This window comes from Montipora foliosa, chromosome 7, assembly GCF_036669935.1.
Source record: "Montipora foliosa isolate CH-2021 chromosome 7, ASM3666993v2, whole genome shotgun sequence".
NCBI classification, from domain to species: domain Eukaryota; kingdom Metazoa; phylum Cnidaria; class Anthozoa; order Scleractinia; family Acroporidae; genus Montipora; species Montipora foliosa.
The window spans coordinates 36543040-36556231 of NC_090875.1; the positions used below are offsets into that span (position 1 = coordinate 36543040).

General features: G+C 37.6%; 1 protein-coding gene across 1 annotated transcript in view; it reads left to right on the top strand.

The window, feature by feature from the left end:
• LOC138009452 (nardilysin-like) overlaps positions 1 to 13192 on the top strand; it is an 82457-nt gene that overhangs the window by 53804 nt on the left and 15461 nt on the right. The window contains exons 28-38 of the mRNA XM_068856473.1: positions 1015 to 1081; positions 2518 to 2589; positions 5492 to 5547; positions 6052 to 6142; positions 6831 to 6899; positions 8337 to 8368; positions 9847 to 9889; positions 10527 to 10622; positions 11746 to 11793; positions 12676 to 12728; positions 13079 to 13162. Of these exons, the coding sequence (XP_068712574.1) occupies positions 1015 to 1081; positions 2518 to 2589; positions 5492 to 5547; positions 6052 to 6142; positions 6831 to 6899; positions 8337 to 8368; positions 9847 to 9889; positions 10527 to 10622; positions 11746 to 11793; positions 12676 to 12728; positions 13079 to 13162 (711 nt within the window). The remainder of the gene's footprint in view (positions 1 to 1014; positions 1082 to 2517; positions 2590 to 5491; positions 5548 to 6051; positions 6143 to 6830; positions 6900 to 8336; positions 8369 to 9846; positions 9890 to 10526; positions 10623 to 11745; positions 11794 to 12675; positions 12729 to 13078; positions 13163 to 13192) is intronic.

A 13192-nucleotide genomic window follows, 5' to 3' on the forward strand; every position in this document is an offset into this window, starting at 1 on the left:
AAAGCCGTTAGAAAACATTTTGACAAGCTATAAATCCCGAGGCCCTGGGTACAGAGATCTTTCATGTGTGCTGCTGTCATCAAATAGGACTTCAATGAAATACCATTAACCTGTTAAATTACTATATTTTGCTACTGAGAAGTCCACTTTAAATTCCTCCCCCAGTAGTTATGGACCCATCCACCCAGTAAAAGAGAGTTTCTATTTTTAACTCCTGAATGTAGTTCCAGCATTCTGTTTTTTGTGTTTCTTTTGCATTTGTGAATCTAAACCTTTTTTTCTAAGCATTTTCTATGATAATTTTGGAGTGACGTTTTTGGTTGCTATTTTTACTGTATTACACCGCTGCTTATCAGCCCTTTATAGTTTCCTTCAGCGCCACCTCAAAACCCTTTTTTAGTCTGATTTTATGGTCGCAATGTTGCCAGCAGTGAACTAACACAATTCTTGGTTAACTTATTGTCTATATTGTGGTTAAATTTTTTTCATGTTCCACAATTTTTTTTAAAACTAGCTCAATTTTGATTTTTTTTGGTCCAATATTCATTATCATAGTTTGGAACAAAGGAAGATTTTAAACTGGTTTAAACAAAATGTGAACCGCAGCATGTGTATACAAAGCTCAGGGTCAGATTTCTGTATTTAAGGCTAAAACTAAAGCTTCTTACTTTTAAATTACCTGTAACTACACCGTAGTTTCTGAATTTAATTATGACCTGGCCTGTTTATGTCTGGTCATCAATTAGTGCCAAACCATAAATTTGACATGGTGACTTTATTTATCAGTTTCCAAACTAATTTGTGTGACAAAAATCAATGACTTAAAAGGCTGATTTCTTAGGCATGCTATGTGAGTTATATTATTTCGTTCGTAGCTTTAGAGTTAATACCTTCACACGTTGCTTCTTGTCAGTCTTGTCATAAAGTAAATATAGAACAATTTATACACAACTCCATGGAATAAGTATTTACAGAGCTTGCTTTGAAGCTGACACAATTGAGTTTGCTTTCAAGGTACTCAGCAACAGTTGCTGAAACAGGAATCGTTCTTAAGCTGGAAGGGTTTAACCACAAACTACCCGTAAGTCCGAAACTTATATAATCCTTTTTCAGAGGAATCGTATATGGTATTTCTGTTCATTTTAATCACGTGCACAACCACATACGTACTTACTACCAATGTCATAAATGGTAAATCACCTTTGGGTGGGTAAAAATGTTGCTTCCTTTTCCTTTTCTTTTCCGAGACATTTGCGACAGTTCAGTGTAGTGTATCTACAGCCTTAAGTGATTTTTTTTCTCTCAGTTTCCCTTGAGTGGGAAAAAACAAAACAAAACACAAATAACGTTCCAATAAAGTTGCATTTATTCTCTCCCATAAATCACACTTGTGATATTTTCAAAATGTGGCAAAATAAGTCTGCGTTTCTCTAACTCCGACAATGATGAGGCCTAATGTGGAGGATCTATATAATCTATCAAGTAAAGCTATGATCCTCGCAGTTATGAATGCAATTTTGACAATTGCATAGAGAAGCCTGAAAAATTCAGGAATTTATCGGGGTTTGAACACACGACCTCGTAATGCTGGTGCGGCACTCTAACGAACTGAGCTATGAGGCCACGGAAGTTGGGAGCTGGTCATTTGCGACATACATGACTCATTTCATATGTGATATCATTCATCGATTCATTCATCACGAGAACATTTGAACCCCCAAATGACCAGCTCCCAACATCAGTGGCTTCATAGCTCAGTTGGTTAGAGCGTCGCACCAGCATCGCGAGGTCATGGGCTCAAACCCCGTTGAACTCCAGAATTTTTCAGGCCTCTCTAGATGCAATTGCTAAAATTGCCTTCATAACTGCGGGGATCATAGCTTTACTTGATTTGATATCCACAGTTTAATATATGACTCATTTCATGTATCATTTCGTTCCTATATAATCTATGATGTACTGAAAGAGACGTTTTATTTTATATGTTATATGTTTACCCTGGTGAAAGAAATGAAGAGATTTATTTTTTTAACGTTCCTTCAGGGATACTAAGGGAAAAAATGCTGTTTTGCGGGAAGTTAACCCATATCCTTCTGATTGCTATTTCTGATGTTCGACTACTGCGCTATAGGAGACTCGTGGGAGCTACATGCTGATTTTTTCTGAATATTCCCGATTCACTATAGAAAAATAAACCTCTTTATATCATCAAGGTTTTTATCTTGTGTTATGGATGTCCATAGGTTCAGGGGTAGAGTCATAGGCTCGATTTCGATTTCTCCCCTATCCATGGTCTGATCTTCTGAGACAAATAGGGTCATCGTAAATCATCCCCACTTTTTGTCTGAAATATATCATGAAAGTGGACCCCTCTTTGATTAAAAAAAACATGCGTTTTTTTTTCTTTTAACACATCTGAAATTTTGTCATGTAAAATTAAAGAAAGTATCTTCTCTGAGCAATTTTGGTTTCCTACTTTCATTTTGCTTACTGTCGGCATTGTTGATTCCTTTGCAGCTTTTATTTGAGGCAATAATTGATCACATGGCAAATTTCGTTGTCACACCTCAAACCTTTGATATGGTTAAGGTAGGAAAGAGACTTGACACATTTGGGAAACTTGAATAAAATGCAGTTACATAGCTGTTGGCTGGCAGAACCCAGTATCACATACATTCTAAAATTACTTTCACCATTCTGCCAAACAATATGATGATACCTTTACTTGAGAACAGTGGTGGTGAGAGCTCTTGTCCTATACCAAGGTGGTCTCTGTAATTTTATCTAACATCTTATCACGCAGTTGATTTGACTTAATCATCTGTTGGATGTGTATGTTGTGGTTTAAAATTATTCTTGGATTGCATTTGTTTAACCAGTTTACATTTTTAAAACTGGGTCGAAATTTTCAAACCAGTTTAAACGTTTTAAGCTGTTTCTAATCAGCTGTCTAAAAAAAGGATTTTTCCTTTTAGGGGGTGTGGTTAAAAAAACAGGGTATTGGTTACAGAAAGTGGCTTCAGGAAATTATGCAGAAATCAACCAGAAAATTGTTAACACATTAGTCAAATGTGTCCATTCCATGCACAGAATGCCCAGCAACCAATGGCAGCTCCAACATTCCTCTCTTTGATAGACATCGACGTGATGGTAGAATGTCACCATTTTACCCCAACGTGCTTTTAGGAAAAATACGTGAGATCAAAAACCATTATGCTTGAATAGTGACCAAGTTTGGAATGTCCAACAGGGCTCGAGACTAACTTTTCAGCTCACTAGCCCAGCGGCTAGTATCAGGTCTGACTTCGCTAGCCAAATCTAAATTTGCACTAATGAATGAAGGGGGTAGTGTCTAAAGAAACTGTGGTGCTGCGTCGGTGGGGAAGTAGTGTACAAAAATTTGGTTTTATCAACGGAGTTGATAATGTAAATTGGCCACCGTACAGAGATTGTAAAAGCTGACGTTTCGAGCGTTAGCCCTTCGTCAGAGCGAAACAGATCGTCAGATTCGCTCTGACGAAGGGCTAACACTCGAAACGTCAGCTTTTACAAACTCTGTACGGTGGCCAATTTACATTATCAACTCCGTTGATAAAACCATTTTTGTATAAATTTGTACTAGCCAGACTCGTCATGCGCAGTTTTATTCATTTGTAAAAACTATCCAATCTCGACCCCAGAGCTCTTCTCTTGACTAAGGGAGAGAAGAGCTCTGGGGAACCCTGAAACAAGGTGTCTTCTCATTGGTTTTCGTGAAGAACAATCAAAAGCGTTCCTAATTGGTGCATAGCACATTTGCAAACACAACTCGTGCTTTTATTAAATGTTTCCATATTTTCAAATCCATCCTCGCAACAGCGGCGCAAATATGCTGGAGTGTACGTGGATACGAGGCAATTCGGGTTAAAACTACAAAATAGCCCAAAATTGCCTCACATACATGCTAGATCATATTGTGATGCAAATGAGAAAAACTAACCGTGAAAAGGGCTACTCCCACAATCGTACTCGGACGCCATTTTCATTACTTATAGTTGCCTCTAATTCGTCCAAACGCATCACGTGCACAAATGTTATCGTCGCAAACAATCAGAAACAGTTTACGATTGTGTTTCCGTATCGTTGTTTCCTCACTTTTGCGTTGCTACTTGTCAGGAACAACACGTTCATCGACGCAAACTGTTTGCGATCAAACTATCGGAACGTGTTTGCAATTGTTTGCGCCGGAGTTACGCGCATATGGAATCTAGGCTTTAACAGCAGCCGAGAAGTTCCGCATGATTTCACACGTGATTAATCGTTCGTAACGGGGCGTGGGGAAACTGTAATCCGCGTTGATTTCCTGTTCATTTTTTTTCCTTGTCATTTTCTAAGGAAGTAAATTCCATAGAATCCGCTTACAGTTTCTGTTTTTGTTAGTTTCTATTCTCTCCTTCTGCCCCATTCATACGAAATAATTTTCAATTTTTGTTTTTATCCAGAACCGCACTGCTTCACAATATTTACTAGCCCCACTAGCTAGTGAAAGCTCAAAATCTACTAGCCAAAACTGAAATTTCACTAGACTGTGGCTAGTTGGCTACCGGTAGTCTGGAGCCCTATCATAAAGAGCTCTAATTCCCTACAGAAAAGGTCTTCATGTATGTTAAAACGTTCGGTATCTTAAAAATTGTTTTTTTAAAAACCAAACCAAAAAACAAAATTAAACTACAACATATGCATGGGGTGTTTAATTTATCAAACGTGTTCATTGTACTTGAAACGTGGTGTTTACAAATCCTCCTAACTTGAGGACAACAGACAATTTGGGTAAAAATGACATGACAAGTTTTTTAGCTTTAAAGTGCTACTATGATCAAAAACTTCACTTGCCTTTTTCCTTCAGATTTTGAAAGTGTGTTTGCTTAACACCTGACTGGTAAAATCTTGAGCTTCGAATTTTATCCAAAGGCTGTTTAGTTAGGATTTCACGGTCCACCATTATTTACGTTCGAGACTGACCGATTGGACTTCAGAGGCTTGGATCGAGGATAAGATGACGTCAGACTCACTGGCGTAAAATTTCAGTGTGTAACCACAGCTCATTATATATGAAAAACACCAGTTTAAAAGTCGGAAAGCTCGAAACTCCCGTGCTGCATATTAATTAAGGCAGGTGCACACGCATTGCATTTTTAAACTATTGAGTCTTTGACTTCATCGTTTCTTCGATCCAGCTCTCTCAAGATTTTAAAATTAGTAGTGTCAGACGATTAATTTTGAAATTTTCAGTCAAAATAAACAGGTGAAACAGGTGTCTTTGAAATGAAGGCTGAAAACTTCAGTCACTTAGTATTCCGTTAACATAGTTTTGAAATACAAAGAAAAAGTTGACTTTATTTTTGATCGTAGCAACACTTTAATACTCATAGTTTTAAAATAAAGACAGTATATCTGATTATAGGTTGAGCAACATTCTGGATTATGTCTGAACGGTGTGTTTCTCTTGCAGCAAAGGTTAATGAGATCATATCATAACACAATCATCAAACCGCAGAAGTTAGTCAGGTTAGTACAAAATGTAGTGTGAAATCCAGACAGAAGAAAATTCAAAACCATTGTCCTTGTTGTCACATGATGCTCTGAATGCCATAAAAGGCTGGCTTACACATACGATGCAAGCATAAGCACAAGCAACATACGCAGACGCAGTAGCGTTTTGATTATTGGTACCTTTCATAAGAACAAAAGACACTTAATTAACAACAAGTGATGTTCTCGCATCATTTAAAAAGCATTTCATCTACATCATCCATTTTTGTTTTTCAAGTTTTTTAGTCTGTGACAAGTCTTCAGTCTCTTTTTTTAACATGCATGGCTACAATTAGGGTTTAGATTACCAAGAAAAATGCAAAGAACTATTAAAGGACAGAGAATTGATCAGCAAAAGAATCTGGATCCCACAAGCCAACAAGTCATTTGGTACTCCTTTTTGTCTTGTATCGTAAAGTATTTGAAAATAGGCTGTAAGTGCTCAGCATAACTTCGTTTGCAATTTTTTTCCTTTATCAGATCCATTCGTCTTTCCATCTTACAGCACATCAAGTGGACAACTGTCAACAAGCGCAGCGTTATTCCTGATGTTTCAGTGGAAAATCTCCAGGTTAAAATATAAAATCTTGGTTGCGGCCATCTTTCATCTCCTAAATAAAAAAAGTTATTCGTGACAGTACTTTTGAAAACCTTTTTCAGACCTCTTGAAAAAAAGAAAATCGTGTCCTTCTCTACTTGTAAAATATTCTCGTATGTCCTATTAAATTGAACATAAGAGGTGATGGAGATTAGTTTAATAAGTTTATCTTGTCTCTCTCAGAATGGTCCCAATATTAACACCCTTTGGTTTACATTCAAAGCGCCCTTTCTTCATGATCCAGTCAGTATGATCCACTATATGTACAGAGGCTGATTCTTAGTTCAATCACAGCATGCTTAGTTCAATCCAACATGCTGTCTCTGGCCGGGAGTCCATTTCTCTTTCATACATCTAACTATGAATGGGGAAAATGATACAATTTTTTCACTGTGGACACTAGCGTGATTACTTTGAGTTTGATTTAGTTTCTTTTATGTGAATTTTCATTAGCATATATCTTCCCAGTTCCAAGAGTTAAATTTTTGAAGGAAAATTTAAGCTTAAACCGGAAACATGGCTGATTTGAATGCAAGCAAAAGAAACTTGAAACGAGGGCTACTCTAGAAAAGTCTTTCACTCCATTTTTCGCTCCTGTTAAAATTTAAGGTCTTGTCTGTAGAGTCAAATGTTTTCTTTAAATGAGTTCTCTCTCCCACAGAATTTTGTATCTGCTTTCAAATCCAAACTGTTTGTTGAAAGCTTGATTCAAGGAAATATCACTTGTCAGGTAATACTATGATTGTTAATGACAAATCAGTGACAAACACCAACACGGATCATACCTTGTTTTTTTGGTTATAATGCTTTAGATACTTATGCTTCGACTGTCTTAAATCATTACTTTTGGAATATCATGTTGTTGCTTTGCTAGCGTTGCTCATTACATGCATGCTTAACGCCTTGAAAAGCACAGATTGTTGCTTTAAAGTTGAAAAATATAATTACTTCTGGGCTACTGTAGGCTTTTCTTTTCGGAACAACAGCTTTTTTTTTTCTTTCTTTTGGAAGTTGTTAATTACTACATGAGGAATGTTGACTATCCTTGATTTAGAAACACCATGGATCGTTACTTTTCAGTGGTTCGTTTCTATTATATCACTTTATATCATTATTTTGTAAAGATCTCAGAGCGTTAAGGCCTAGAGTGTGATATTAGGGAGCTTAAGCACGCAATGTTTTTAAGCCATGGACGTACACTGAAATTGTACATTTCGCATGCCAGGATAGTAGTCTCTAGTAGATTTTTATACTTATCGTCTCTAATAGTGAAAAGATACTTAGCAGTATAAATGTGGTAGTGTTACAACAACTTGTGGTTGGCGTCCTTGGCTCTAAAACGTCGCATGCTCGTAGCAGTAAGGTGGTTAAAAGCTCAATACATTTGGAATGTTGTGGTTCAGCTCTTGTCTTTGAACCATCAAGGAAAAACAATGTAGGTGGACGGTTTCTGTAAAAGCTTATGTTGCCTGTGAAGTGAAAAAAATAACTGATCCTTATTTGAAAAGTCCTTTGAAAGTTTTTGTCTAAAATCGACGTCATTAGTGGGAAAAATCAAATGAATGTAAAAATAACACAAGCGAGAATTTCCTTGAAATTGTTTGAGCATAAGTAACGCACTAGACATGAATTGACGCCCAATGTGCTGTTCCCGTGACAGTATGTTTGCCTTACGATCTACATGTAGTTTCTGTTGGACTCGGCTTTATATATTTTGCTTTAAAGAAACGAAGACTAAAATATATTTCTAAAAGAGTTGATGGGAAGACCCTTGTCGACATGAACTCCGTGTAATTTAAATGCCAATCTTTTGTTTTGGACAGAAAGGGACTGGAGTTGCGAGTGTTTTTATGGTCAGGTGGTAAAATGCGTCATATTACTTCTTTCTTCCGGTTCATTACTTGTGCCAAGCTCAAATGCACTCAGCAGATTTCTTTTCAGTTTATATTTTGTGATTTCTTTTTAATTGACAACTGATGACGTCACCACCTGCATAGCATAAAAACACAAATGCCCCTGAAGCTGATATATTTGAAAAGTGCAAACTTTCCCATTTAAAAAGGGCCTTTCGAATAAGTATCAAAATTAATATTTTACTTCATAGGCACTTAACTGGAGGACCTTCAGACCTTAACTTTTCATGATTTTTTTTTTCTTCCTTTTCAAGGAAGCCATATCTTTACAAGAACACCTTTACAGGTAGGGGGAATTTTATTTTAGGTGGACAGTATTTCACTGGAATGAGCAATTTCTTTGTGTCAACAAATCAGGAACCATGGCAAAATAACATAAGGTCGCATGAGGAGCTCTGTGTGGCGTCCAACTTTTTTTCCGAAAATGATGCTACCAAGTATGTTCAAAAAGAATTACTCCTGTATTGGGAATTTTAGCCACTGTGTTGTGGCAGTTTTCATTGATAATGGAATAACCATGTCGTTATTTAACAATGCAAAAACGGAAAAGAGGTATTATGTTCAGCAGAGGTGAGGCAAAAAAAGCACCCTGCTTTGCTAAAGGAAGAGAGACGAGCTACGCGAAATTCGCAAAACAAAACGGCAGAGATGTCTAGCCGAAAAACGGGAGGAGCTCAATGCGCAGTGATGGTGAAGACAAATTTGAGAGATTACGTTCAAAATCGTGGCTTTGCACCAGCGCTTAGGGCTCTATAAGAATGTGACTGGTTACTTTGTCACGTGGGATGCCTTCGGGTTGACAAATCTGCACGCGAGGATTTATAATTGGTCAATCCTTTTCCTGTACACAAATGCCATTATGCCTTGATGACATATTGTTTATTTGAGTCTCGTAAAATATATCGTTATATATTAAAGGGGCTAGGTCACGCTATTTTAGGTAATTTTGTTTAATTTTGTTAATTATGAGCTCTAAACGTCAAATTGGCAGAGCAATAGTCTTTCATTTGCAAAATCACGGCCACATAACAACTGAGAATGATTTTCCAGATGTGTAAATGACATTTTAATATAGACTGATATAAATTTGAAAAAAGGTGGGCCGACGTTTTTCAAATTTACCCAAATTCAATCCATTTCAATCCTCGCCGGTTTTGTCCATCCATGTCCCTTCTTGGCTTCCCTGTGTTTTGTTAGAGTTCTTCTATAGTTTTGAACAGTTACTTTGATATTTTAGTTAATTCTATGACCATTCGATCAGTGCTGAAATTGCCTAAAATTGCGTGACCTAGCCCCTTTAAGAGGGCATATTTTAAAACGAAAAGAAATCTTGAAAAGGTTTCATTGATGCATTGTGGTTATTCGTTTCTACCAAACTGGAAGAACATAATCAAGCTCACACAAGACACACCTATTATATTTGTCGATAAAAAAACAAGAATTCTATAATACTTTTTTAATTTTGATCCTTTCACTCTAATTTTTCACGTTGTTTCATGTTTCTTATTTGATAAAGTATGTCGGTGTTCATAAATTTAAATTGTTACAGGATATGCAGACTTACTACTCTTGAGGTCAAACTTTCGGTGTAAAGTGAACAATCGAGAAGCCTCCTTGTTCTCTGCAAGGGAGATCATGCACAGTTACATTTTAAAGCTTGACCTTTGACAGCACCTCGCATTCGTACAAAAGTATTGGAAGTGTTTTTGTTGTTGTTGTCGTTGTTGTTGTTTTTGTTTATAACTGACTCGTTTTCTCTGACAGCAAGCTTCAGTTTATGGCCTTAAGCAGTTGCTTCCACCCTGAGGTAAGATCTTATTTAGGCATGATACTACCAGGGATACTGTGGTCAATGGGACCTTGGCCTAGTTGTAGTACCAAGACTTCTAGATTTAAATGACAGGGCTGGTTGAATTTAGCCGTTTATCTCTGATGTTTCTAAATATAGACCTTATTCATAAATGGCGGTCAATTTATAATTCTTTTGTCGAAGTGCAAATTAGCCTACCAAGCCTCGATACCATACAGTGAATTGAAAAGAATTCTTGCTCTAAAATGAGGCTTGGTAGGCTAATTTGCACGTGGACAATAATCAAACAGAGCGTGATAATGAGTCAGCAGAACAGGACTATGGAATAAAGATCACACGCACTGGATTAAGAACCTAAGCATAGGGCTATCATTAATATTCTTACGGATAACGCTATGAAGCACACACAGTAAGTCCACGTCAAAATTTCTTCCATACTCGTAGAAACTTTGTAAGGGGTCTTTGGTGGGTTCACGGGCTGAAAAAAGCTTGTGGTTCTAGTTGTGACAAGGCTGTTAAAAAATTGAAAGCGAAAAGAGAACTTTACTGGATAAATCGGAAAGAGCTTCCTTCGACTGATGGTTTGTGTTGGTTTTAGCTGTAGTGCTTTGTTCTTTGCTTTTATGTTTGTTAGATTCGAGTGATTCAGTTGCCAGCCACCGAATGCATCTGTCGTGTGATGAGTTTCAACAAGGAAGATGACAACTCTGTTGTAACGAATTACTATCAGGTATTCTTTGAGACTACATTTCCCAGAACTTGGAGCAATTAACTTAACATTCTAACATACCAATGGTCCACTTTCCCTCCATAACTTTAAAAGAGCGTCAGTGTTCTTTCTTTCAGTGAGAAGGTTAGCACAAGAAATTGTATAACCGATCTTTGTGTTGCTGTGTTGGAAAGTCCATAGACTCCTTTATTGGTAGTTCCAATGTCCAGGTTGTAGGTTACCGTTATTTTGTCTTGGCTAGTTGGCCTTTTTTGCAAAACAGACCTGCACTGTGAAATAAACACTGCATTATTTGAGCTGAGAAGTCATGGGGTGAAGTTACAGCAGTGTACCTTCCTTACAAGATTAGGGTTTGTAAACGTGAATTATAACAAAAAGCATGACAGAAGATGCAAACTGGCATGGCACTTGCTCTTTGACCGCTACATTTAATAACAAAATAATAATCATACCAGTAAAATAAAATAAAATAAATCACTTTAAAATGGCTGAATGCCGCTCTTTCTTCGAAACGAACAAGGAAAGGAGATCTTAATTAGAAATAAATATGATTTTGAAAGAAGTAAATATCGCACTTCATTTTCAGAATAATGAGGCTAAATGAAATTTGCAAACGACCATTCTTGACTTGAATCCTTAAACAGTGCCTGATGTCTAGTAGTTTCGATGCTTGACATCCAAAGTAGAAGAAAATCATCATATTGTAATCATATAGTTGCCTTGACATGGATGAATGGTATTAGAATTTGGGGTTTCCAAATGAAAAGGGTGGCTTGGCGGTTATCAACCACACCTACCAGCTCTGCAACCCTGGTTCAACGCGAGGTTGTGTGGGCTGAGTTTCAGTCGATCTCAATCTGACGGTTTTTGTCTGGATATTCCAGTTTGCCTTCCTCAGCAAAATCGACTCTCAGTACATTACAGTATTGTCAAAAGGCCTCTCAAAACAGTTATCGAACACTCTTTTTATGCAGTCGTACCAAAGAGCATACTGGGTTGATCAAGAGAGCGAAAACCGTAGAAAGTTTGTTCTTATGGTGCGTGTACCTAGTCCAGGGGTGTTTTGCAATGTTTTTTCTTCCCAGCACTCATTTGTAAATATTACATTTTTTCAATCTCTCAGTCAGGCCCTGCGTCCGTTGATGAATACACAAAAATGGAACTGATGTTGGTATGTTTGATCAGATCAGAATGTTTTTCTTTTCTTTTTTTTTTTTCCATTTTAATTTATTCGCCACAATTCATGGAGTGGCAGGAGAGAGGAACAGAACTTTCGTCCCAATACCCTCCATACCCTAAACTCCATACCCTACTCTTCTCGAATAGTGTGTGGTTTCTTTAATGTCCCACAGAATTTATGCCCAAGGGTTATGAGACGGGACCTCCGGCTTATAGTGTTTATCCGAGAAGACTTGAAAGTCTAACCATTCGCAGATGTCGTTACAAAGGCAGCACTTTCTCCGGCTGGAGTTGAACTCAGGACCTTCCACGTGACAGTCCGGTGCTCAACCAACTGAGCCACCGGTGCGCGGATGAATAATGAATCATTTCATTTTGTTGTTTTCACGTGCCTTAAATTAGAAAACTCATATGGGCAACTTTGTTCACAAGAAAAAAAAAACAGTATCCCAACCTGGGATGAGTGATGGTACATCAAGTGACTATGATCCTCGTAGTTATGAAAAAAATTATTACGGTTGCGAATACGAGCCAATATCAGTGGCTTCATAGCTCAGTTGGTTAGAGTGTCCCACTGGCATCACCATGTCACGGGTTCAAACTTCGCTGAAGTCCTGCGTTTTTCAGGCTTCTCTGCGCAATTACTAATAATTTCGTTCAAATCTGCCAGGATCATAGCTTTCCTTGATTCATTTCACATATCGTTTCGTTCGTATAATATATGTAGCAAAGAAGAGGGGTGGGAAGGATAATTCCAGTTGCCTTCTTTGTTCTGCTTGGGTCATTAAGCTCTTCGTTGTTGTTGTTGTTGTTGTTTTGCTTTACAGTTTTTTGCAGATGAAAATGGAAGAACTATTTTTTATTGTTTTTGCAGATGAAAATGGAAGAACCATGCTTCGATGTGCTGCGCACTCAGGAACAGCTTGGGTAATGTTACAAACGTGTGCTTTGTATCTGAGTATGTTTTAGTAGCTTATACACGCTTAGTGGCAACTCTGAAATGGAAACTCTGCCCCACTGTCAAGCCAAGTAGAAGGCTCTAATGTCGTTTTCAAACCATATGAAATGCCATAAAGTATCAACAACTTGTCAGTCAAACATCTACATTAAATTACGTCGGTAAAGTCGTCGGACAATACACCAACGTGATGAAGACTGCCACTTGACAACATTGAACAGTTATTAGGGCTAAGAGCCAAGACAGACTGATAGTGAATAACCTTGTTAAATTTAATTCCTTGTATCTGACTAGGTTCTTTCTCTTTGCGGTTTGTCAGGTACTCCGTGTTCTGCACTTGTCGAAACACATTTGGAATTCTTGGATTTTCTGTCACTGTTCAAACGCAAGCAGGAAAATTCAGGTGAGCTCTCTATAGCAGCTGTTTGGATTG